General features: G+C 43.8%; 1 protein-coding gene across 1 annotated transcript in view; it reads right to left on the bottom strand.

The window, feature by feature from the left end:
- Positions 1-14,425, bottom strand: part of GAN (gigaxonin) — a 37,592-nt gene extending 23,167 nt beyond the window's left edge. Inside the window, exon 1 of the mRNA XM_067539955.1 lies at positions 14,200-14,425. Coding sequence (XP_067396056.1) covers positions 14,200-14,366 — 167 coding nt within the window. The 5' untranslated portion in view covers positions 14,367-14,425. The remainder of the gene's footprint in view (positions 1-14,199) is intronic.
- Between the last annotated feature and the right edge of the window lie 8,014 nt (positions 14,426-22,439).

Below are 22,439 nucleotides of genomic sequence, written 5' to 3'. Positions count from 1 at the left end.
TGACAGTTGCTATAAGCAAATCAGCATGCAGAGATTTGCATAATTGCAGTATGGTTGTTTCACTCTCTAATTTGGGAATATGCAAAGCTCTTTTCTCCAATGGCTCCTATACAGTACTCAGAACTTTAAAAGTTTTTTGATACCAACAGAGAAGGCTGCCTCAGCTTTTCTTATTTCAGCTTAAGGGAATGATTTACTAAGATTTACATGCAAGGCAAAAAAAACAAAACAAAAAAACCCACCAAAACACACAGAAAACATTGAATCAACCAGTGAAAAGGGAAATTAGAGTGGAGATTTTGTTTGCCCACTTCTCAACTTTGCCCTTCCCTTCCAGGGCATCAAGTTTTTTCCTTCTCCAGAATAGCTGCCATATTTGTGATCACAGTGTATACCCTGGGAGTAAGCATAGCCTCTTGCTCCAAATTCACTTTTGAAAACAATATAAAGAAAAGTATACTGCTCTTCTCCTGGGGAGAAGAGCATTGTGACTGGAGTGGAGAGAGAGATTTCTATAAGAGTGAGAGTAGAAATACAGGAGAAAGGTTTAAGAGGATTTTTTTTAAAAACTCTTTTCTTTTAACCCATTTAATTTGCAGCAAGTTGACAACATATTTTGTTGAGGTATTTTGAGAATTTGTTTTCCCTACTTTCACTTAAAATTTTAACATAGTGTTTAATTTCAAATATCAATATAATAACCTGAAGTTGCTTCCTATTCACTCAGTAATACATACAAAATACTGTGTGCACATTTATATATAGATACCCATAAATAAATAATTAAATCCAATTTCCCTGTTAGGAAACCACAGAGCATGCAGGATATCTGAAAAACAAGTGAGCATAAAAAGTAAATATGACATCAGATATGCAAATCCAGAATCTGCTCTTCTACATCATTCTAGGAAATACAATCTGTGTGTGTCAGCCCCAAAGCCACGGTGTATGACAATATGAAAAACAGAATGATTGCTGTTACATAAACATATACAATTCACATATATAAAGGAATACTTCAGATGAAAAGAAAAGGCCCGTGTTTAAGGACAAGTTCTGAAGTTGACAAGAACCAAATATTCATATCATAAGGCATAAAATAACTTCAGAAGATTCATATCTTTTGAAACCAGTAAAACTCAAAATGACATTACTCTTGGCCAATTTAAATTTGACTCTTCTAGGCACATCTAGAAATAAGAATTTTACTTAATGACATATCCACCTTGCATTTTACTGTGACAGGGGAGTATCTTTCCCAGACCTAAAGAAAAGCTCTGTGTGGCTTGAAAGCTTGTCTCTCTCTCCAACAGAAGTTGGTCCAATAAAAGATATTACCTCACCCACTTTGTGTGTCTAATACCCAACCAAGTCAGACATATTTGTGAAAGGAAAAAAATTGCATAGCTTACTTGTTGTGAATTAACAGTAACAAGATAACAGTATATATTTCTATACCAATAACACCAGTTATAATACAGTTTTAACCTTTAAAATGCTGACATGTTCCTCAATGACAGGAAACAACTGCCTAAGTGGAGGACATCTATATTATGTTTGTAAAGGATCCACACTCAAAAAAAAGATGCATTTTCAGCTTTTTTTTTTTTTTTTTTTTTTGAAGAGTACTGCCCTGGTCTTGTGTACCTCAATTGACTACAATAAAAGTCTGGGACACAGTCTTAACGGCCAGTTATTTTACGTTTGATAAGTTACAATAAGAAATGAATCTTCTGTCTTTGAAGCTAAACAATAAAAAATTCTCAACTACTTTATCTCACATTGAAAACAAGTCAGCTACATAAAAATGCCTAAAAAGCTGTGGTAGGATGGCAAAAACAAAAACCAAGAAATAAACACCTACAATTTCTCACTTAAAAAAAACCCAAAAAACCTTTTTTTCCAGATTATCACTCTGCGCCACAAAGACTAAGCCACAGCCAAACTATAAGTAGGCCAGCAAACCCTCCTAGCATAGACACATCTTATACCAGCAAAAGACATTTTTTGTTGGTATAACTGCATCTACACTAGGGCTTTGGGCAGTACAGAAATGTTAAAAATAAGTAATAACCCTTACCAACACTGCTATACTGACAAGTTTCTAATGTAGAGCTGGCCTAAAACTAAAACATGTTTGTGACTTGTGGTAGTGACTCAATTCCAAATTAAAAAGGGAGCTCTACACAATACTAGTTAGAGAGATTTGAACATGTCAAGGCAATACTCCAGACTCCCCATCAATAATAAGCACTGAAACCTCCTCTGCAGATTTAAGTACAAACCTCCTCACAACAAGATACAATTAAGGCTCCTCCCATTTTAGGTCCCACAGATGGATTGATGAGCCATCAGAGCATCACCTCCCCATATTAACATGAATTAAGTCTTGTTCAATTTTACCATTAAAATAGCTAGCCCTTTTATAATGTGTCTGGTTTCAAAGCTGTAACACTTTCCTCTCATCAAGCTTGACTTCTGCACATGCAAAAATTTTTTAGATCACATTATAAAATAGGTCAGACACAGAAACATGATGAAGCAGTTTACGGCCACCCACCCCCTCCTTCAAAATACATGTTACAATGAAACAAGTAGGATTTCTTTTTCAGGTCACACCCCGGCCCTTTGGCAGCACACATGAAAGATGTGTGTCTTCACCACACCCTGTAAAGAATGCCAGCTTTCCAAATATTTTGCCTACGTATTTGGTTTTTAGGTGCTCTGTAACTAATGAGCAATGTCAGGTCCCAAGGCAAAATAATCCAGGCAACAGCTCACTGTAATAAAAAAAGAAAAGAAAAGAAAAAGGGGGGGGGGAAATTGTTCTGTTTTTAGTTTTTATTTTGTGTGGTAAGGAGGAGGAGGAAAGGATTGCATATAGTTTAAAGTTTTTCAAGGTATAGAATATAGTTTGGTTAAAAATTAGATAATTAAGTTTTTGCATATTATAGAAGGAACAAGACAATTAGAGAGAGAATACATAGCATTCATCTTGTTTTTCTAGCTCCTTCAACATATCCAAAGTAGGCTCCCACTTCCACATCACTTCCACAATGATTTTTGCATCATTTTACTGAGCTTTAAAGGCATTGTGCTGGATCATGATTTCATTTGCCCCACCGTAACTCTGATGTTATTCTGCTGCATGGATTTAGGATCTACAGATAGTGTGGATTAGAATCTGGCCCTCAATCTCCAGTCAAGACTGAGGCCTTGTCTACAGTTGGGATTCAGCCCTCAGTGGCAAGGTGGACTGATTTAAATCAAAGCAATTTACAGCATCATTTAAATCACCATGAGGAAAGCCTTGATGTAAACCATCATTTTAATAAACTTTTCCATTTGTTCTTCAGTTATTTTCTTAAAAAAGACACACTCTCATTGGTTGGTATAACCATTAAAACATGTTGATTTACAACTAAATACAGCCTTTACACTAGATTTGGTACATCTTGCTGCTACTTAGGAGGGTACACTATAAATATATACAATTATTTAAGCAATTATATGCTTATTCTTATGCAGATTCTTATTAGCTGTACATTTTAAGTATGTTAGAAAATGATGACTGATGGGTGGAGTCATAAATATTCATAATTTGAGAACTGAGCCAATCAGAGCTTAGGTAGGGAGAGATGATAAAATAGTAGCATGAGACCACTCAGATGGGCTCAGTGGATGATCTTGATAAGATACATGATGGTGTCTCCTGGAGCCAGAGGCTGCTCCCAGTGCTTGTGATGACTTCTCCAGTCTCTTGAACCCAATAGGACAGCCCTAGCTCCCCCCCCGGATCAAGCCCTTAATACAGAACATGACCTACTGTGCCACAATTATAAAGCTTGACCTCAAAAATCAGATGTTTTCCCCTGATTTTTCTTTATATAGAGAAGCAGCCTTTAAGTCAATTTTTTAATAAGAGTTTTATGGATTCAGCATATTTATTTTTTATTTAAATGTTTTAACCCTTAATATATTTTGTAATTCAGATTTTGAAACAGACTTTTAAAAAGAAAAAATTATGATTTAAATAAAAAATTTTTTATCTACCCTTATCAGTGGACAGAAACTACTGTGCTCTCTGCCAGTCCAAAACCTAAGGGTAAACCAAGAAGCTACAATTTGCAACAATTGAGTTTAACCTGGTTCTAAAGTTAGGTAATCTCAACTGGTACAAATTGCAGCTTTCCTTGTCTACATTGGCAGTTTGTACTGACGTAGCTGCACTGATTGCTGGCCAGTGATGGCAGAATCATAACTAATTCCAAGTAGAAAACTATCCATGCTACCACCTCCCCCGCCTCCCAAAAAAAAAAAAAAAAAAAAACACCAACACAAAACACACTCATTAGTGACAACAGGTGCTGAAACACAGTTTCAGGCTGAACACAGCTTGTCTTAGTCCGAACTGTGACTAGGACCAATTCAGCTATTCTTATCAGCAATGGGTATATTTTGTAGCATAAAACAAGGCTTAAGGCATGTCCTCTTATATTAGAAGCACATTTTAAAAATTCTTAACTTTTTTGTGCCAAGGCATTTGGAAAGTCAAGTGAACTATTTCTAAAGTAATCTTTAAAAAAACAACAAAACCCCCTACTATTTCTATTATACAACATGTAACATCTTAGCTAGTATAAAATACTAGTAATTATGTCTCTGTGGTTCATTTTAACTCAGCGTCTTCAAGCCATCATTCTGCTACAGATGCCACCTAGATTTGGTCATTACATAGCTCACGTTTCCTAACTTCCACTTCATAACAACTTGAAATTGAAAATAGCTTGCAGACTCTTACTAACACATTTCCATGTGTATACATCATTCTGAAACCATGACTTGCCTACCTTGTCGGTCTCCATGGTTGTTCAAAGGGTGCCATTCCTGGAGGCTCTTAACCAAGAGTGGGCTTTTGCCTTGCTTAGAAATACAAAGTCTGGCCAACCTTTATAGCAATTGTAGGATGAAGCAGTGTGCATGAAAATCAATTATTAAAAAAATAAAGTATATAAAAAACCCCAGTAAAATAGTTTGAAGATGGCATGGTCATGTCACCCCTTCTTTGTAGATGTGAGAAGGCAGGCATCAGCATTCTACACATGCTACAGCTTGGGAGGCTATGATAAAGGAAGATCAGACCATCAAGGAGAAAAGGAGCATGGATGAGGATTTCAGCAAAGGCAAAGAGGCACACAGCCAACACTGCAGAGTGCAAACTCACTGGCACAAGATATTGATTATGTCTACACAGCAAAGGAAACCCCATGGCTAGCCCATGCCAGCTCACTCCGCCTCTAGGACCCTCCCACTGCGCAAGACCCTACAGCCCAAGCACAGAAGCCTACATAGCAATGAAACAGCCCCGCAGCCTGCACCCCACGAGCCCGATTCTGCTGGCAGCCGCAGGCTTTTCTTTGCTGTGTAGCCAGACCTCGAGGCCCAGAGCTTAGTAGGATTCAAAAAAAGGGCTAAACATTTGCAAAGGTATCGACAGTGGCGCTAGATAAGATAAAACGGCAAAAGATATAAACCCACATGCCTCATTAAGGTTAAGGTTTTGCCACAGTTACTTTTAGTAAAAGTCAGGGACAGGTCACAGGCAATGAACAAAAATCCCTGACTTTCACTAAAAATAATTGTGACAAAATGAAGCTGACTGGGCAACGAGAGCCTGAGCGCTGCTGAAAGCGGGGGGTGCAGCACCTGCTGCCGCTGGGGCGGACAGTTCCCGTGCCCCTGCTCAGGGGAGCTGTAGGGGCCACCCAAGGCAGGTGGGAGCACCAGGTCCTCCTGCCTCCCATGATGTCTGGGAGCACGGCTGCTCGGAGGTGAGGCAGCAAAGAGGTTTGTGTCCCCCCTACCGATTTGGAGCTGCCGGCCCCCCCCCCCCCCCCCCCGTTAGCACTGGCTCCGACCCTCCTGCCCGCAACAGCTCAGAGCTCCTGTGGTAGTTGGGCACTCTGTGTCTGTGGGGCCTGCAGTGGCTCGGAGCTCCTGGTCCCCCCACCACATGGTAGCTGACAGCTCTGGCCTCACTGCCCCAGGGCTGAAGCAGAAAATGTCATGGAGGGTCAAGGAATCCATGGCTTCCATGACATAATCTTATCTTTACCAATCATTAATTATTTGAGGTTAAAAACAGATTTCTCTCTTATTATTCCATAACTGTCCACTACAGAGTTTCTTGCATCTTCCTCTGTGGCATCTGGTACTTCCAAAGACAGGATACCAGACACGATAAACTGATGGTCTGCTCCAGGATGACGATTCCTAGGTACTGACAGACTGATTTACATAATAGAATTGTGGAGAAGGAGAATTTGAGATCAAGGAGAACGTACAGTGGAGGAAACAGGCGGTCTGAACTGAGAATGGAGCTAGAAGAGAGCTCTATTTGACTCTCAATTGGTTTCTCAAATTTGAATTCTCTTGTCCAAATAAAGAAAACAATCTCTTTTCACATGCAGAAGAGGCCACTGAAAACAAAATCAAATTAATCAATTCAACAAACTCTGCATCTAGGGTATTGCACAGATTTTCACCAGTTCCATGCTTCTACTTTCTTAAGGTCTTCTGCAGTAAATACACACTTTTGGAATTGATAGTGTTTAATATGAAAGATGATTGATTAGCAGACACTCATCATAGCGACCTCTGTCTCTTTATTATTAGAGCTTTTTATGTAAAAGCAAAATGGGCTAGTGCCACAAAGGGATTTAAGGCCCCTAAGTCCAAAATTTAGATCCTCAAAACCCTGTTCCGCTGATGCCCAATAGTCTAGGCACTTAAAGTTCCTTAGATACCAACATTTCTGCCAATAAAGCCTTCTTTGTATAATCCTGTTTTAACAAGCCCCTAATTAGCATCTTCCTTAGCATGAATATTGTACATACACTCCATCACAACTCATTTTATATATATCATTGTGCTCTACAATGCTCCCCCTCCAAATAAACAGTGTTAAAAAGAACTTCTCAGGAAGGCCAAACACATGGAGGTTCTAGGCCAACCTATTTTTTGAGATATGATAAACCAAACTAAAGGTAGAAAATTCTTCAGAAAGTTAGTAACTCAGAGACTACTTAAACACCGTGCTTGAAATTTTAACTCCATTTGATCAATAGGAGTTTTTTCATTGACTTCAAAGGGGCCAAGATTTCTCCCCATTACTTTTAAAATGACTTTTATGATGTACTCCAAACTTCCTAGAAAAATTCAACCCTAAAATGCAGTATTGTGCAATTTCAGGGAGATTGGCAAAAAAAGATCGAAGCTAAGGTGAAAACTAACTTCTCACAACATCCCTGAACCTGGCTGAATAGCTTCAGACCCTCCACATTAAAGCCTGTATTAGTACTGTACATCCTGGTTTGTGTGTATGTAATTAAAAAGTAGCTGAGCTGAAAGGAAGGGTGGGAGTTCAACTTCGGACTGAGGACAAGCATAGGAAATTTCAATCTCCAAAGTTAGTTTTATCAGTAATTGTCAGAAAAACAAGGCCTTTATCAAGAGTACTTCCCCAACTTAAACTACAGCAGCATTTTGCATTAAATTACTTCATTGTTAATATCAGAGTCTCATTCAGTTAAGAAGACTATTTCAAATAGATGTTTCATAAACATTTCTAGAAACTTTTTGTAACTACAGATAAAAAATGAACAAATTGAAATTTAAACAAGCAGATGGAAGATACCAGCACTCGTGAGGAAGAAAGCCAACACTTACGTTGGCCAATAAATGCTGTAAAACAATGACACGCTGGCTGCCATATTATTTTTCTAATTAAAATCTTACATAAGTTTTTGGACTGATTTCAAATAGTACTTGGTCATTAAGTCCAGTGTTAAGCAATGCTTAGAACTAAAGGTATACAATGAGTAAGATGTTTTAGTCATCTGTCTTCTCACAGACTTCACAACAACAAATCAAAATTCTGTAAGTCAATAGTACTTCAAAGGACAGAAGGAAACACGATATTAATAATATGACACAAAGCCTTTCGTAGTTGGGTCTCCAATTCAAACCAGTCCAGTTAAATGTTGACAGAGAGAGGTTAACACCCTAAGGTTGTTTATTATTATTAATGTGTAGTACAGTAGTGCCTAGGGCCAACTAAGAATATGGCTTACTGTATTAGGCACTGTACAAACAGAACAGTAGTTGGTCCCTGCCCCTAAAAGCTTGCAGTCTAACTAGATACGATTGACACAAAGTAAGGGAAGGAGTATAACACAAGCAGTGTGACCTGTGTAAAAGCAGCAAGCTTCTTATTAGTTTTAGGGCTTTTTGTTTTGTTCAAGAGCCTAGGTGAGATGAGTTCATCTCAAATTTTTAGTGGAGAAGTTTGCACGTGACCAAAAATACTAGAATAGCTTTCAGGCAAACAAATACTGTAGTTTATTTGTCTGAGTCTGGGGTTATAGTTAAATTTAAATAAATTAAAAAAGACTGTGTGCTTATTTTTGTATATACCGGATTATTGTACTGGAGACAAACCAAACTAGATCACTAGAGAAAGAGTAAAATGTGATAATAGATACCTTACTAAATTAGGAGATTATTTGGTAATAGCACCAAGTGCATATATCTACAGCAGCTAAGCATAGCAATGGTTTGAAAATCAAGGACAAAGACATGCCCACGTAGCTGAAAGTCTAAATTTTATTTCCAAATACAATACTTAACCCTTCAGAGCACTGACTGTGTACAAAAATTTATTTTATTTGTCAATATGAGCTCAGATACATTTTCTTTGTTAACAATAATTCTCACAGGCCTAAACACAGCTTTGTCTATACATACTGATTTGATCCTATGACAGGACCATTTTATGTCTTCACTGCAGTCAACTCAGGTGCTCAGCACCCAAGTCAGCCTAGACTAGGTGTGACCAGCCACAATGAACATCCCAAATCAAGTCACTATGTCCTTAGTGCTGCAGTCATCCATGTGCATTGCTAGGATTCTGGGTCACATCCCATCGTTCTTTGTGCCGCATGCAGTAAGATGAGCTCTGTGAAGTGTGGGAGAACTTGTCTGTCCTGGGCACATGGGAGCAATTGTGGGAAGGCACTGGAGGACTATCAGTACTTGAGTGATTTAGCCTTTGTTCTCACTGCAAAGTGGCCAGTTACTAGCCTGAGTGAAAGTGGCACTCGAGCTGTAACCTACACCCCCAGTCAGACCAGCCAGCTCGGATTTAAAGCATCACTAAATTCAGATGAAAAGGTTATGTATGTGGACAAGTGGGAGCCTACAGGAAACACCCAAGTAACAGCCTGAGTCAACTGAAGTGAAGAGGTACGTATAGAGGAACTGTCCAGCTTGGTGCATACAGTGTTTTCTTTACAATGCTATTACCCAGGTTAGGCCAGATAATCTTTGCATGCTACTTTTTAAAAAAAGCAAAAGAGTTCACACCATTAAAGGACAGTAATAACTTTGTAAAGTGTTTAAGATTCTGTGAGCAAAGATATTATGTAAATGTAAATATTAATTAAAACTGTCCGGACACCATTGTGAAGTAGGAAAGTATCATCATCACAATTGTACAGATGGTGAAAACGATGCAGTAACACTGAGTCAGAAAGGGTTAAGCCACTAGCAAGTTAAATGACCCAAATTCAACCTTTAAAGACATTAGAAAAGTATTGAATTGGTAATAAGGGCCATTCCTTGTAGATAATTAGCCAAGCCACATTAGATAGACTAGAGCTTTGAAATGTAGACTTGTATTGTTAAAGAATTAGAAGTAAATACTAATTATAATGGCCTGTATTTACCCATAATCTTGTTAAAGGTTAACAATGTAACCACACAGTTCCCATCTGTTAGTATATTCTCTTAATTCAGAGATCAAAAGGGGATATTAACATTTAGATGAAATTTGGGTGTAATATCATTGTCTATATTTCTCTTTGAAGTTTGTAGTAAACTGTTTATGAACTGCTTAACCTTATACTGATGAATGCAACTAATTACCTGCTTGTATATAGGAAATGGGAGGTTTTACTTCAAAGCCACAGTGCTATTACCTATTGTTCACCTAAGAAATACCTACTGTCATGAGGCTATGGATAAGCCTGCCAGAGGTCTATAAAAGGACTCTAGGACCCCTTGATTCTCTATTTCAGATACGCTTAAGCTTTGACAGGGAAAGGTTGAGTTGAAAGACTGAGGTCCCAGCTTCAGTCTGGATCACCCTGCTATTTCTCATGGAAGAAATTATACTGACTACACATGAACTGCCTATATGGATTACAACCTATGAACTAATTCTGGAAAGAACTTTTTGTAACTCAGCTGCTTATCATCTCTACTATGTAACTGACCTAAGAACTTTATTCATGTCTGTATGTATAATGAATGATCTTTTAACCAATACTCTCTCTTTTTCTTTTTTAATAAAACTTAGTTTAGTTAGTAAGAACTGGCTGAAAGCGTGTATTTGGATAAGATCTGAAATATTCATTGATCCCGGGGGTAATGGGTCTGATCCTCTGGGAGTGGTAGAACTTTATACATGAAGAACAAGATTTTCAGTAATCCTCACCATATTTGACTTGGTTGTCTGGGTGGGAGCCCAGGGCTGGTCTGCTTAGAGGGAACTGTGTTTTTGGCTTCTGGGTAACCAGCAAGGTATATAGAAGCTGTTTCGTTGTGGGCTTGGTGAATCTAATTATTAGAATAACCACCAGTTTTGGGGGATCATCTGCCCCATTTTTTGCAGTTTGCCCTAACTGAGCAATCTCTGTGTGGCCCCTCCAGTGGCCAAAATCACAAAGGCAGTAAAGGGCTACATTTTCAAAGAGCCTCATGCAAGCATATAGCATTGTTTGTAGGCCTTTGCTGTTCTGCACATGTAAGACGATTACGATGTCTGTGTGCAAATAGTTTTACCATAACTTTCAGTCAGCCAAAAGTCTAACTATAGATGCTTCTTATTCCAGCAAAAGTATGCTTTTACTAGTATAGCTTATAGCAGTTCTCTGAAAGGAGGCAGAGTGTTCTAGTGGTAAGAGCATTGACTGGGACTCAGGAGACCTGGATTCTATTACTCACACTGATTTCAAACTCATCTCTTTGATTAGTCTGTCATCACTGACCTCCCTTCCTTAACATTAATAGTTTTAAAAATGGATAAAATGCTTATTGTTACTTATACATCTCATTTTCTTTCACTGTTACCCATTTTCTACACCCTCACTTTATCTCCCTTTGTGCCATGTCTAACTTTAGGCCCCAATCCTAAAAGCCGATTCACACAGCAAGTCCTTGTGCTCTTGCAGAGATCAGGGCTTTAGAATTTAAACTGAATGGGTTAGGGAGTAGCTCTTTTTTGGTCTCTCCACTATCATGCACACCTAAAATATACAGAAATAATCATGAAGTCAAATTTGGATTTAGCCAGCCTCATTCTGTATATTTTTATTCAGTTTTAATTGCTAAGCATGTTAAAGCTATAATCTGATATTTGAAAATACAGTACTATCTGAAAAGTGTACAGAGTTGCCATAAATACAGTAATACTGAAGCAAAACAATTTCTATGATGTATTTTTTACTTAACCCAAATAAAGCCCATCTTAGGGAATGTCTACACTGCCCCACAGTTTGGACTACAGGGGTGTGAATAGCAGTGAGCACCAAAATGCTGCACTGTAACTCCCGTATGTGGATGCAGCAGGCATGCACTAACCTAGTTCACATGAACATAGTCCTCTTCAAACAGGACTGTGTTACTGCGCAGCACTTTGGTGCATGCTGCTATCACGTCTCTGCGGTCTGAATTTTGGAGTAGCAAAGACATGGCCTGACAGGGCTAATGCAAGTAGCCTCCCTTCAGCATTTAGTAAAGTTCTGACATGTACAATATATGATGCAAACATTGTTCCAAGATGCTCATGTTCAGTCAGTGTGGGTTCATTTTTGTGTAACTAAACTGAAGTCTAGAACCAAGTAGTATTGCCTGATTGTTGCTTGAACAGGAATCTCTCTCACATGTACTTCCCAGAAAGTACTCAACTGCACACCTCATCTACATCTAGCCCAATCTATGCAGATTATCATGGTATCTTTTACAGGCAAACACAGCTGAAATGGATCTGAGCAAGTACCCAAGTATTAAACAGAGGACTGCCACCTTTTGGGGTTTACTTTAACAATATTGGGAGGTAATACTGCCTCTTCAATTACAAGGAGAGAATTAGTGCAAGACATTTCCCATCTGCTAACAGTGGAACAATCCTTCAAAATTTTTACAAGTAATCCATGGAAATCATTTCTAGTTCATGTACTATAAATATCCTTCCATCAAAGGCTATATTGTCATTACTTTCCATCATTGGATTCTTAAGCTTTGACTACAGCAGACAAGTTTCCCACTGCTAGTAATAGCTGCACCTGAACCTAGTGTGATCATAGTTTAACTATAAGCAAAGTCCAGAACAAATCATTCTTCACCAATTTAGAAGCCATGATTGTGTTGAATATTGTCTGTCCTGTCCTACACTTGCAGTTAAACTGTTCACCACAGTTTTGGTTGTACCTGTTGCTGACGTTCATTGCCAACAACAGCCAGTATTCCCAGTGCAGACAAGGCTAAGGTATGTCTAGTGAGATCTAAAGAACATTCAACTACATTTTTAGGGTAAGAGAACTGCAAAGAAAGAAACAGCACTGAAGAATACCCATTCAGATTATGTGTAAGTTTAAAGTTAACATTGTATTTCAGTAAGTATCTGCCTAAAGCTTACATACTGCCAGAAACAAAACATCTTACATCATCTGTGACACAGGCAATAAATGTATTTAATGTTAAATCAAACTTAAAAAAAAAAAAATCTTTAAACCAACAGTGAAGCAGGATAATGACTAGTTACAAAAACCAAATAACCAATCCTAGAGTGATGACTTCCTTTAATGCATGTGACAGACGTTAAACCCAGCATTTATAAGGATAAAATTACTTAGCATATTTTGCATTGCTCTGAGAGCACTACACAAAGTACATACCATTGAAAACAACAAATCATACTAAAACAGTGTCCTTTGCTTCAAAATCTCCCTATAATTCAATATTAACACTTGTTTTCCTGGCTTGTTGGTTTAAATCAGGCCCTTAACATTGCTTAAGTAGTTGGAAGAGACAAGGTGGGTGAGGTCCTATCTTTCGTTGGTATGAGAGACAATCTCAAGCTTCCTCAGAGCTCTTCTTCAGGTCTGGGAAATGTACTAAGAGCCTAAGTAGTTTGGGACATTTTAACAACTGTTTAACAACCAACCAACCTCATAATAAGGGCATAAGTTAATGCAACAGAATATAACTGCATTGTACGAACACTCAGTTGCATCATTCTACTCAACTTGAATTGCAAAGTAGGTCAAGTTAAAGTTTTCTTTTATAAAGTGTATTTTTACATGTGTTTCAGTCACTAAATAGCAGCTCTCTCTTTGGAAGGGCAGAGGTATACACTCAGGAAAGTATTAAAATCCTTAGATTTCATTGTCAGCAGTAACTTTGCATATCTGTACAGCAGATTGCGAAACTTCCATCTCAGCTGTTTACAAGTTGACTCCAAAATGCCACGGGCAATTAGATTTCCTCCTTAAAAACAAAAGCTTTTTTTTTTTCTTTAGTTACATGAGCTCGAGTACACAGAGAACCTACTTTCTAATGATTTCCCCTCAGATAATGTCAATGTCAATGTCCCCCCCCCCACACACACACATTTTGAAAAACCAGCACTTCTCTCCCCAGCCCAGAGGGTGTGTGCCAGGCGGTCCTGGAGACGAGCTGACCAGCCCTTGAATGACTCATGTTGGTAAACAAAGCACAACAAACTTCCCGGGTCGAGGAGAGGTGGTGTGCGGGAGGGGAGCGGGCAGAGCCCTCACTCACACACCGCCGGTGCCCAGCCCCTCCAGGCCGGACTTACTGTCACCAACCCGAGCTTTGCCCGGCGCCCTTCCCGCCGCGCGGGGCTCCCCTGCCGCGGCCCGTGGGCAGGGCGCTGGGGGGGTCCCGGGGCCGGTGCGGGCCGCAGGGCGACGAGGCAGAGCGCGCCAGCGTGAGGCGGCCGTCTCGGCCCCGCTGCCTCAGCAGCACCGCAGGGCCCGGCGGAGGGGGTCCAGCTCCAGCTCCTCAGGCCCGCTCCCTGGGCTCTGCCCCCGCGGCCCGTCCCAGTCCCCGGCTCACCTGATGTAGGGGCTGGCGGCCGCCAGGATGTTCTTCTGCACCGGGATCTCCTCGCCCTCCAGCACCAGGTGCGCGTCGCAGAAGCGGCTCTCCTCGCGGAAGGAGCTGAGGGCCCGCAGCAGGCGGGCGGCGTGCTGGGGGTCGCTCACCGCGCTCTGCCCCGACATCAGGCCGACGCCCGGGGCCGAGCCCCCACCCCCCGCCGGGGCCACGACGCCCGGGACCGGGACCGACTCCGGCTCCGTCTCCGTCTCGCCGCGGGCGCGCCCACCAACTGCCGCCTCCTCCTCCTCAGGCCGGCCGGCGCGGACTGCTCGGCTGCCGGCTCCCTCGCTCACTGCAGCCCCGGCCCCATCGCTCCCGGCCCGGCTCCGAGCTGACATCATCTCCCTGCGCGGCCCGGCCCCGGCCCCGGCCCCGGCCCCGCCTGCTGGCGGGGAGGAGCCGCAGAGCGCGCGGGGACAGGAGGGGGCGAGGACCGCTCGGGGCTGAGGAGAGGCTGCCCGCGCCGGGGCCTCCCACACCGCCCTGCCCTGCCCTGCCCTCGCTGCCCCCCTGGGACTCAGGGTTGAGCCCCCTTCTCCTCCCCCCCACAGCTCCGCCTGCCTGGGGTCAGCCAGGGCTCAGGGCCCGGCTCCTACGGCTGTTGTGATTTAGGTACCTACCTGCCCTGTTGTTTCGGAGCCTGGATGCAGCTCCAGCCGCAGAGCGGAGTCCCCAGGGCCGCCGGTGCAGCGCGGGTGCCCCCCCCCCACCCCGCAAGTGTCAACCCGGGGTTATGCTGCAGGGTGGCTGCTCGAGTACAGGCTTGGAAACGTTGAGTCCACAAGCCCGGCTCCCCTAGACCCGGGTTTACAGTGTGGGGTGTGTAGACACACCCTCTGAGGCCTCTCCTGAGCCCCACTGCAGGGCCTAGCAAGTAGGGCCCTTCCTCCTTGCACGAACAGCTGTAAGTGCTGTGACAGGGGAAAAGAAAGCCAGTCCTGAGGCTTGGGACTGAACTCCTTATGGAGATTTGCCAGTGGCACTTACGAATGCACGCAGCTGGTCACACGGCCTTTGGGATGTTGGGTGGAAGGTGCCAAGATGGGACTTGGGGGCGTGGTCTAAACAAAAAGTTGTATGTGCTTAACTAAAGGGGTGATGTTGCAATGATGAGGGAGACTGTGGGAAGCCTAGATACCAGACCATTGCCCCAATTTAAGATGGGGGGATATAGATTACTATCTCCTTGCCTTTGAGAAAGCTTGCAGTATGAACTAGGCTGATCCTGTGGCCCGGCTCCACTGTCTCACCCCCTTATTCAGTCACAAAGTGATAGAGACAAGTGAGTAGAGACAGTGGTAGAGGCATGGAACTGGGGACTGTGAACAGTTCAAAAAGGCTCTACTGCTTAAGTTTCCATTGACATCTGAGGCTTAGGGCTAGTCTACACTACACACTTTGGTCCACCAAAGTCAGCTTTTTGCACCAAAACGAAGGTACACACTACAGTCCGACCTGCCATCCTAACTCCTGATTTTGCAGGAAAATTAATCCATTTCGACAAGAGGCACAGAGTGTTTTGAGCCAAATTTTTAGCAACAGAGTGCCAGAGTAGACACCACGCTTGGTTATGTTGCAGTAAATGGCCTCCAGAAAGAGTCCCACATTGTCCATCCTGACCGCTCTGGCCATCAGTTTTAACGCTGCTGCCCCACAACCACCCATCCTTCCCCCTTTAAGGTCCTGGGAATTTTTGGAAATTTTACTTCCTGCTTAGTTGGTGTGGAGAGTTCACATTACATCTTCCCAGCTGACCATGCTCTCCTGCTTGGAGCACACTAGAGCTGATCAGCATTTGGAGAGAGGCGGCTGTACAGTCCCAGTTCAGCTCCAGCCAAAGGAACTTTGATACCTACAGTCAGATTTCTCATGGCATGGCGGAGAAGGGCTCTGAATGGGACACACTGCAGTGCTGTGTGAAAATCAAGGAGCTGTGGCAGGAGTACCAAAAGGCACAGGAGTCAAACCATCGTCTATAAGGAGCTGGAACCCATCCTCGCCGGTGACCCCACCTCCACTGTCAAGAGACCTGTGAATACCTCCACGGGCCCAGAGACAGTGGACACTGGACTCAACCCCAAAAAGAAATCGAGGACAAAGAGGTTGAGTGGGAGGATGATACGGAGCAGGGGACCATGTCGTTTGGTGACGGGGGAGCCAGGACCTCTTCTTGACCCTGGAGAGTTCAAGCCAATCCCAGCCTTCCAGCTCTGGCATGCAGGAGAGGGGAACTCAGGTATGTGTTTTTGAGCTGATGTTGCTCGGTTACATGAGGTATAGCTGTCCTTTGCTTTCTTGCATTATTATATACAGCTGGTTGAAGGGATAGGAATGCACAAGAGTAGCTGCATTCGCTTCCAGAATGATAACTGGACTTACAGCTAGTTATCATAGCTCACCCTGCCCCTCACTGCTTTCTCCAGCCCACTTTGTGTGTGTGTTGTGAACAATTGTTATTGAATAAAGACATACTCTATGAAGGATAAGCAATCTTTATTTGTCTCTTGTACACGGTGCTTGCAGTTTACATTGATACACAGTGCAAGCTGGATAGCAGTCATAACATGGCACAGTGCTGTTTACAAAGATACATTATTGGTGCTCATTGTCAAAATGGTTCCTCAAGGCCCCCTTGTCCCCGGTGTGCCCCTCTCATAACCCTGACATCTGGTTGTTCATAGTCAGCTGCAAGGCGATGCACCTCTGTGCTTCACCCAGGGGGAAACTTTTCACTCTTAGCTTCACAAATATTATGGAGCACACTGAAGGTGGCTGTAACCATGGGAATAGTTTCCTCATTTAGGTCTAACCTGCCATAAAGGCATCACCCGCCAGCTTTTAATCTGCCAAATGCACATTTAACGGTCATTCGGCACCTGCTCAACCTGTTATTGAAGCGCTCCTTGGTGCTAGCCAGGTTGCCCACGTAAGGCTTTGTGAGCCATGGCAGTAAAGGGGTTGGTTGGGTCTCCCAGGATCACTATGGGTATTTCAACATCTCCCATTGGAATCTTTTGGTCTGGAAAGAAAGTCCCTGCTTGCAGCTTTCTGTACAGGCCAGTGTTCCTGAAGATGCACGCATCATGCACCTCCCCTGACCAACCCGCGTTGATGTCAGTGAAATGATCCCGGTGATCCACAAGGGCCTGTGGTACCATAGAGAAATACCCCTTTTTATTGCTATACTTCATCACAAGATGGCCTGGGGCCAATACTGGGGTATGTGTGCCATCTACTGCCCCGCCACAGTTAGAGAATCCCATCACTGCAAAGCCATCCACAATTTCACTCACATTTCCAAGACTCACAGTCCTTTGTAGCAGAATGCGATTAATAACCCTTCACACTTGCGATAACAACGGTCAACTTCCCGATTCCAAACTAATTAGTGACCGACCGGTAGCAGTCTAGAGTTGCCAGCTTCCACATGACAACCACCACATGCTTCTCCACTGAGAAGGCAACTCTCATTCTGGTGTCCTTGAACCACAGGGCAGGGGCGAGCTCCGCACAGAGTTCCATGAAGGTGTCTTTGCACATTCAAAAGTTCTGCAATCACTGGTCATCATCCCAGACCTGCATAATGATTTGATCCCACCACTCAGTGCTCGTTTCACGTGCCAAAAAGCGGCAGTGCACCATGTGCAGATGCTCCGTGAATGCAAACAGCAAGGCGGCATTGTTTGTTTGCATAGCACACAGCAGGTCAGGTGCATCGGATTCCTGCTCCGATTGGGAACTCATGATATCCTGCATAAGCAGCTGTGATGTGTTCAGAACACTGATAACAGTGGAGAGCAGTGCTGGATCTATTCTTTCAGACAGAGATGGCGGGCACTCAGGAAACTGGGACCTATGGAAAAATGCCACGAAATGCAGTCGGAAACCATGGAATGATGGGATGGAAATCACCACATCATGGGATGTTGATCCTACAGCCATGATGCACTGCGATCCTCTCCGCCTTCCCACAACTCGTAGCGCCACAAGGTGGCAAGCTGTACAGTAGGATAGCTTCCCACAGTGCACTGCTCTCAATGTCGATGCTAGAACGCCAACTGTGGCTGCACTTTGGCGACACAAGAAGTGCTGTGTGGACAGGCGCAAGCGTTGTAATTATAGCACTTTTTGATCATCGCTGTAACTTATGTTGACAACACTCTCTAGTGTAGACAAGGCCTTATCAGAAAAGGCTTCTGGGTGTGCAAAAGACCAAAGGTGTGACACATATAGAAGCCACCACCCTGATAGGAGAATATCTCTACAAATGGTGTAGTGGTGCAGTCATCACTATGCTGGAGGAGTTATATAACCTGGGTTGGAACAGTTCTATGAGATATGTCCCTATGACCTTAAAATGTGGTTCATAGATAGGAATCCTAAGGCCCTGAGTTAGCATAGGCTGGCTGGTAGATGGGTTTATGGACAGTAAGTCTAGTGATGGTAGTGCTGAAGGATCCCAAAGACCCTGAGGTGTAGCATCTGCAGGAAAACAGAGCATAAGGGGTTACTGCCCAAGGCTTGAGAACATGGGGTTTGTCCGGGACCAAGAAGCTCACATATCCTCTGTCCAGCCAAGAAGGCAGGCTGTAGCTAACCTCATCAAATGAACTACATGACCGAACTTTCAGAGGAAAGCCATCACACAGTCAGTTCTTCTGGGGCACAGGGTGTGCTGGCAGATGAGCCCCCACCCCAGACACCTGTGCACATGTCCTGTGGTACTCTCATGGGCTCAGACTCTTCTGCTCCCTACTGGGAGTGGAAGGTGATAGTTAATGGGGAGATATTCATGCGGTGGAGAGATTCTGTCAAACCCTGTGTGGTAAAACTCCATGAAATGCTGAAGGGATGGCTGTACCACTTGGGTTAAGGTTCCAAATGTGAAGCCATTTGCCCTACATATGGCTCAGATCCCTGTACAGACACAGGAAGGATCGGAGTGATTAATAGAAGGATTTTCTGTGATCTCAGCTGTGACATCCTCCTTAGGACTGACTGTATCACTTTAAGATAAAACCCAGTCCTGCTTCTCGTAACAGCCCAGGGCTTGAACCGGGCACTCACAGGGAGCTGTAACAGAAGGTGTTAGCCAAAATGCAAATGGAGTGGCTAGCAGGGTGCAGGAGGGGATTTCCCCTTTGTGGTAACACAAAGGAAAGGGAAAAGGCTGTTCAGCTCAGGACATCTTCCTGTCTGTAAGTACATACCTGAAACTGAGTGGGGTGGAGGGAGGAAGAGCCCTAACCATTTCCACACAGGAGGTGTGAGTCACACTGGCTAAGGATGGAGCCCGATGCTGGAGCCCAATGCTGTGACCAAAGGAGCAAACTCACAGACTGCCCTTACTAGGGAAGCAGAAGCAGAGCTTAGCCCTGTGGTGGCTGAGACCCCAGCTGAGCAAAGGAGACACATGCAGGGATTTCAGGGATGGAGGACTGCCAAACCTGTTTGCCCCGTTGTGGCCTGAGAGAAGCCCCAGAGAAGGGTAAAGCAGCCAGAATGCCACTGCTGATAAAAGAAGCACCTTGTCACGTGGTGGCCATAGACATGGTGGATTCTCTTAACCAAGAGACCCCGCAAATCACAGCCCACCAGGATGGGGAGAGGGCAAGAGAGGACTCTGTCTTGGGATGAGGGCAACAGATTGACCCCCAGAGGGGAAATATGTTCCTCACATACACACAGTCCTGGGTGAGAATACAACTCCAGAGGGTGCCTGCCAATGCCGGGGCAGACTGGGCATCTCTGCCTCTCCAGAGCCCCAGAAATATGGCTGGGTTAAGGTGAGCTTTTCAGGGGGACAAACCTACCTGGATCCCCCCAAATGCTCCAGGGGGTCACTTCCTACCCTAACCTAGAGGTACGGACACCTTGGGTTGCTGCCAAGATGGCTGACATAGGGAGGAAGGTAGTTCCCTGGAAGGTGAGTGGGAGGAAGTGGGGACAGGACCCCATTCTACTTGCAAATGTGGTGGGGTGGCAAAAGAGCAGAGAGGGGCGGGGTGCATAAAAACTCCCCATGTGCCAGTGTTGTCTAACAGACAAGTCTCGGGGGAGTATGTGAAACTGCTCTGTACTGTGCTATGAAAACTGTGCCCTGTGGGATAGCTATCAAGGGGATGGGAAATACGCTGTAGCAGCTCTGAATAACGATTGTGGATTCAAACTTTCCTAGGTCACTGGTTAAAGTGACCCCATTCAGCTTGGTCTCGCAGAGGGAAGAGCTGCGACAACATGGGCCGTTTTAATACTGTTTTAGTGAATGATAGGCCAGGCAGTTAGTTACTTGACTGGAGATTGCCAAAGGGTTTAAAAAGCTGCTCTTGGCCAGAGGTGGAGACAGGAGGGTGTGTGTGTGTCCTAGAACTGTCTCTTGGGTGGTATGAATGGGTGCCTCGTATCAATGGAGGGTCAGGAAAGATAACGAGAGCCCCCAGGAGTGAACAATTAACACCTAACAATGGGAATCTCCAGCAGGCGACCTCAGTATGGCTCTGCAAGGACGACGGGCCAAAAGATGCCAGGTGGCTGTGAGAAAAGCTGGCTTTTGGAAAGACTCAGCAACTCTCGCCTGGCTGGGCCTGAGAAAGCGAAAGAGGGAGAGCGCCAGAATGGATTGAACTGCAGCCGCTTGACTGGCTGGAGTGCTGCCTTGGCCAGGACGAGCCATGTCTTGACCGTTGCTTCTCATTTCAAACCCAAGGACTTTTCACTGCTTTTTTTTCCATTTGACTAACCAATCCTACTGTGTTTTGGAAAGGCTGCCTGCCGGAGGTCACTGCAGACACTTGCAAAGGTGCATTGGTCTCTGAAGTCTCTGGCCAGAAGTCTGTTTCAGTTGAACTCTCAGGGCAGAGCGCCTGGCGTGAAACAGGAGTGCTGGAGCCCAGCTGCTCAGTCTCGGTGGCGTTGAGGCTGCCTGGCCTACTCTTAAGGAAGCGTGCGACCCCTGGGGGGCCTGGCACACTGCAGGGGTTCCTCCAACAGACTGTTTAAAAGCTGGGACATAACACAGATCCTGTGGATCCATGACAGGTGAACGCGATGTTCACTGACGTTTACTGATAGAAATCGAATCCATTCAAGCCTATTTATAGCAGTATCGCCTATTCCCCTTCTCTTATGGGAATAAGTTATACCAGTTATAAGCACTTTTATACTGTTATAACTCCCTCCACACGAGGGGCAGGTACAGCACGTTTAACTGTATTGATACAGTTAAAGTGGTACAACTTTTGTGTACAGACAAGGCCTTACACTGGTTTAGCTTGCCCCAGGGCAATATCACCCCTCTAGCTAAAGCATCCCCCAGGAAACATATACCTTCTTCAATAACAGAACGTAGGGTTTGAATGAGATGCACTCGCCCCTCTGTGCTCTTTCAAAAACGTTCCATGATCAAGCAGATGGCTCTAGGATGGCAATGCCATGAAGGTGAATTCTAGAGATCACAAAAACTGCTTTCAAGGGTCATTGTCAGGTTCCTTTCAGCCCAATGTTCAGTTTTGGGAGTTGCAGGGGAGGTGGGGAAGAAAGGGTTGTGTGTGTCGTCTTGTGTTTTGTTTTCCAGTTACACAAACATTTTTATTGATCTTTAGGGTTGTAAAAATTTTAAACCCAAAAACTTTAAAGAAAAACAAAGTTGCCCTCACAGTGTCTCCAACCAAACAGTGCCACATCCTTTCTAATGCATGGGACCCAAAGAAGAAACTGACTCTCGTTTGGCTTGTTGAAGGTGAGAAAAGTGGAAAGCAGAGTGAAGATGATGTAGATTTCAACATTCTTCCAGGGCTAATTCAAGTGCTGCTAGCAACACAGGCGAGGAAATAGTTTTGTGAAATAAAAATAATTTTGGCCTGTATTTCTTTAAAGTGAATTTGGCTTTGAAAAAAGGTGACAGTCTGTTTGACCACAGTTGAAAGACAGGAGAAAGGTGGCAGTGTGACTGTGTTAAAAATTGAAGAATTCAGCTTCAAAACAGCTACAGCACAGGCACCGCTGGGCAAGCTTCACTAAGTTTTCCTGCCAATGTTCCTCAACTTTGACCTGGTTCCGGCTGATTCACCTTTGTTTAATAGCATTCGGTGTTTAAGTGATATCAAAATTGCGATTTGGCAGTGGACAGAAGCATCTTAAAAATTGTGATGCTACTCTATCAAAGTTACAGTGTGTCTGATCCCCTCAGATGCATG

This window comes from Emydura macquarii, unplaced genomic scaffold (assembly GCF_026122565.2).
Source record: "Emydura macquarii macquarii isolate MOO-44397 ecotype Brisbane River unplaced genomic scaffold, CSIRO-AGI_Emac_v2 contig_561, whole genome shotgun sequence".
In the NCBI taxonomy this organism is placed as follows: Eukaryota; Metazoa; Chordata; order Testudines; family Chelidae; genus Emydura; species Emydura macquarii.
The sequence above is the reverse complement of the archived record's forward strand: the minus strand, read 5'-3'. Positions and strand labels throughout refer to the sequence as shown.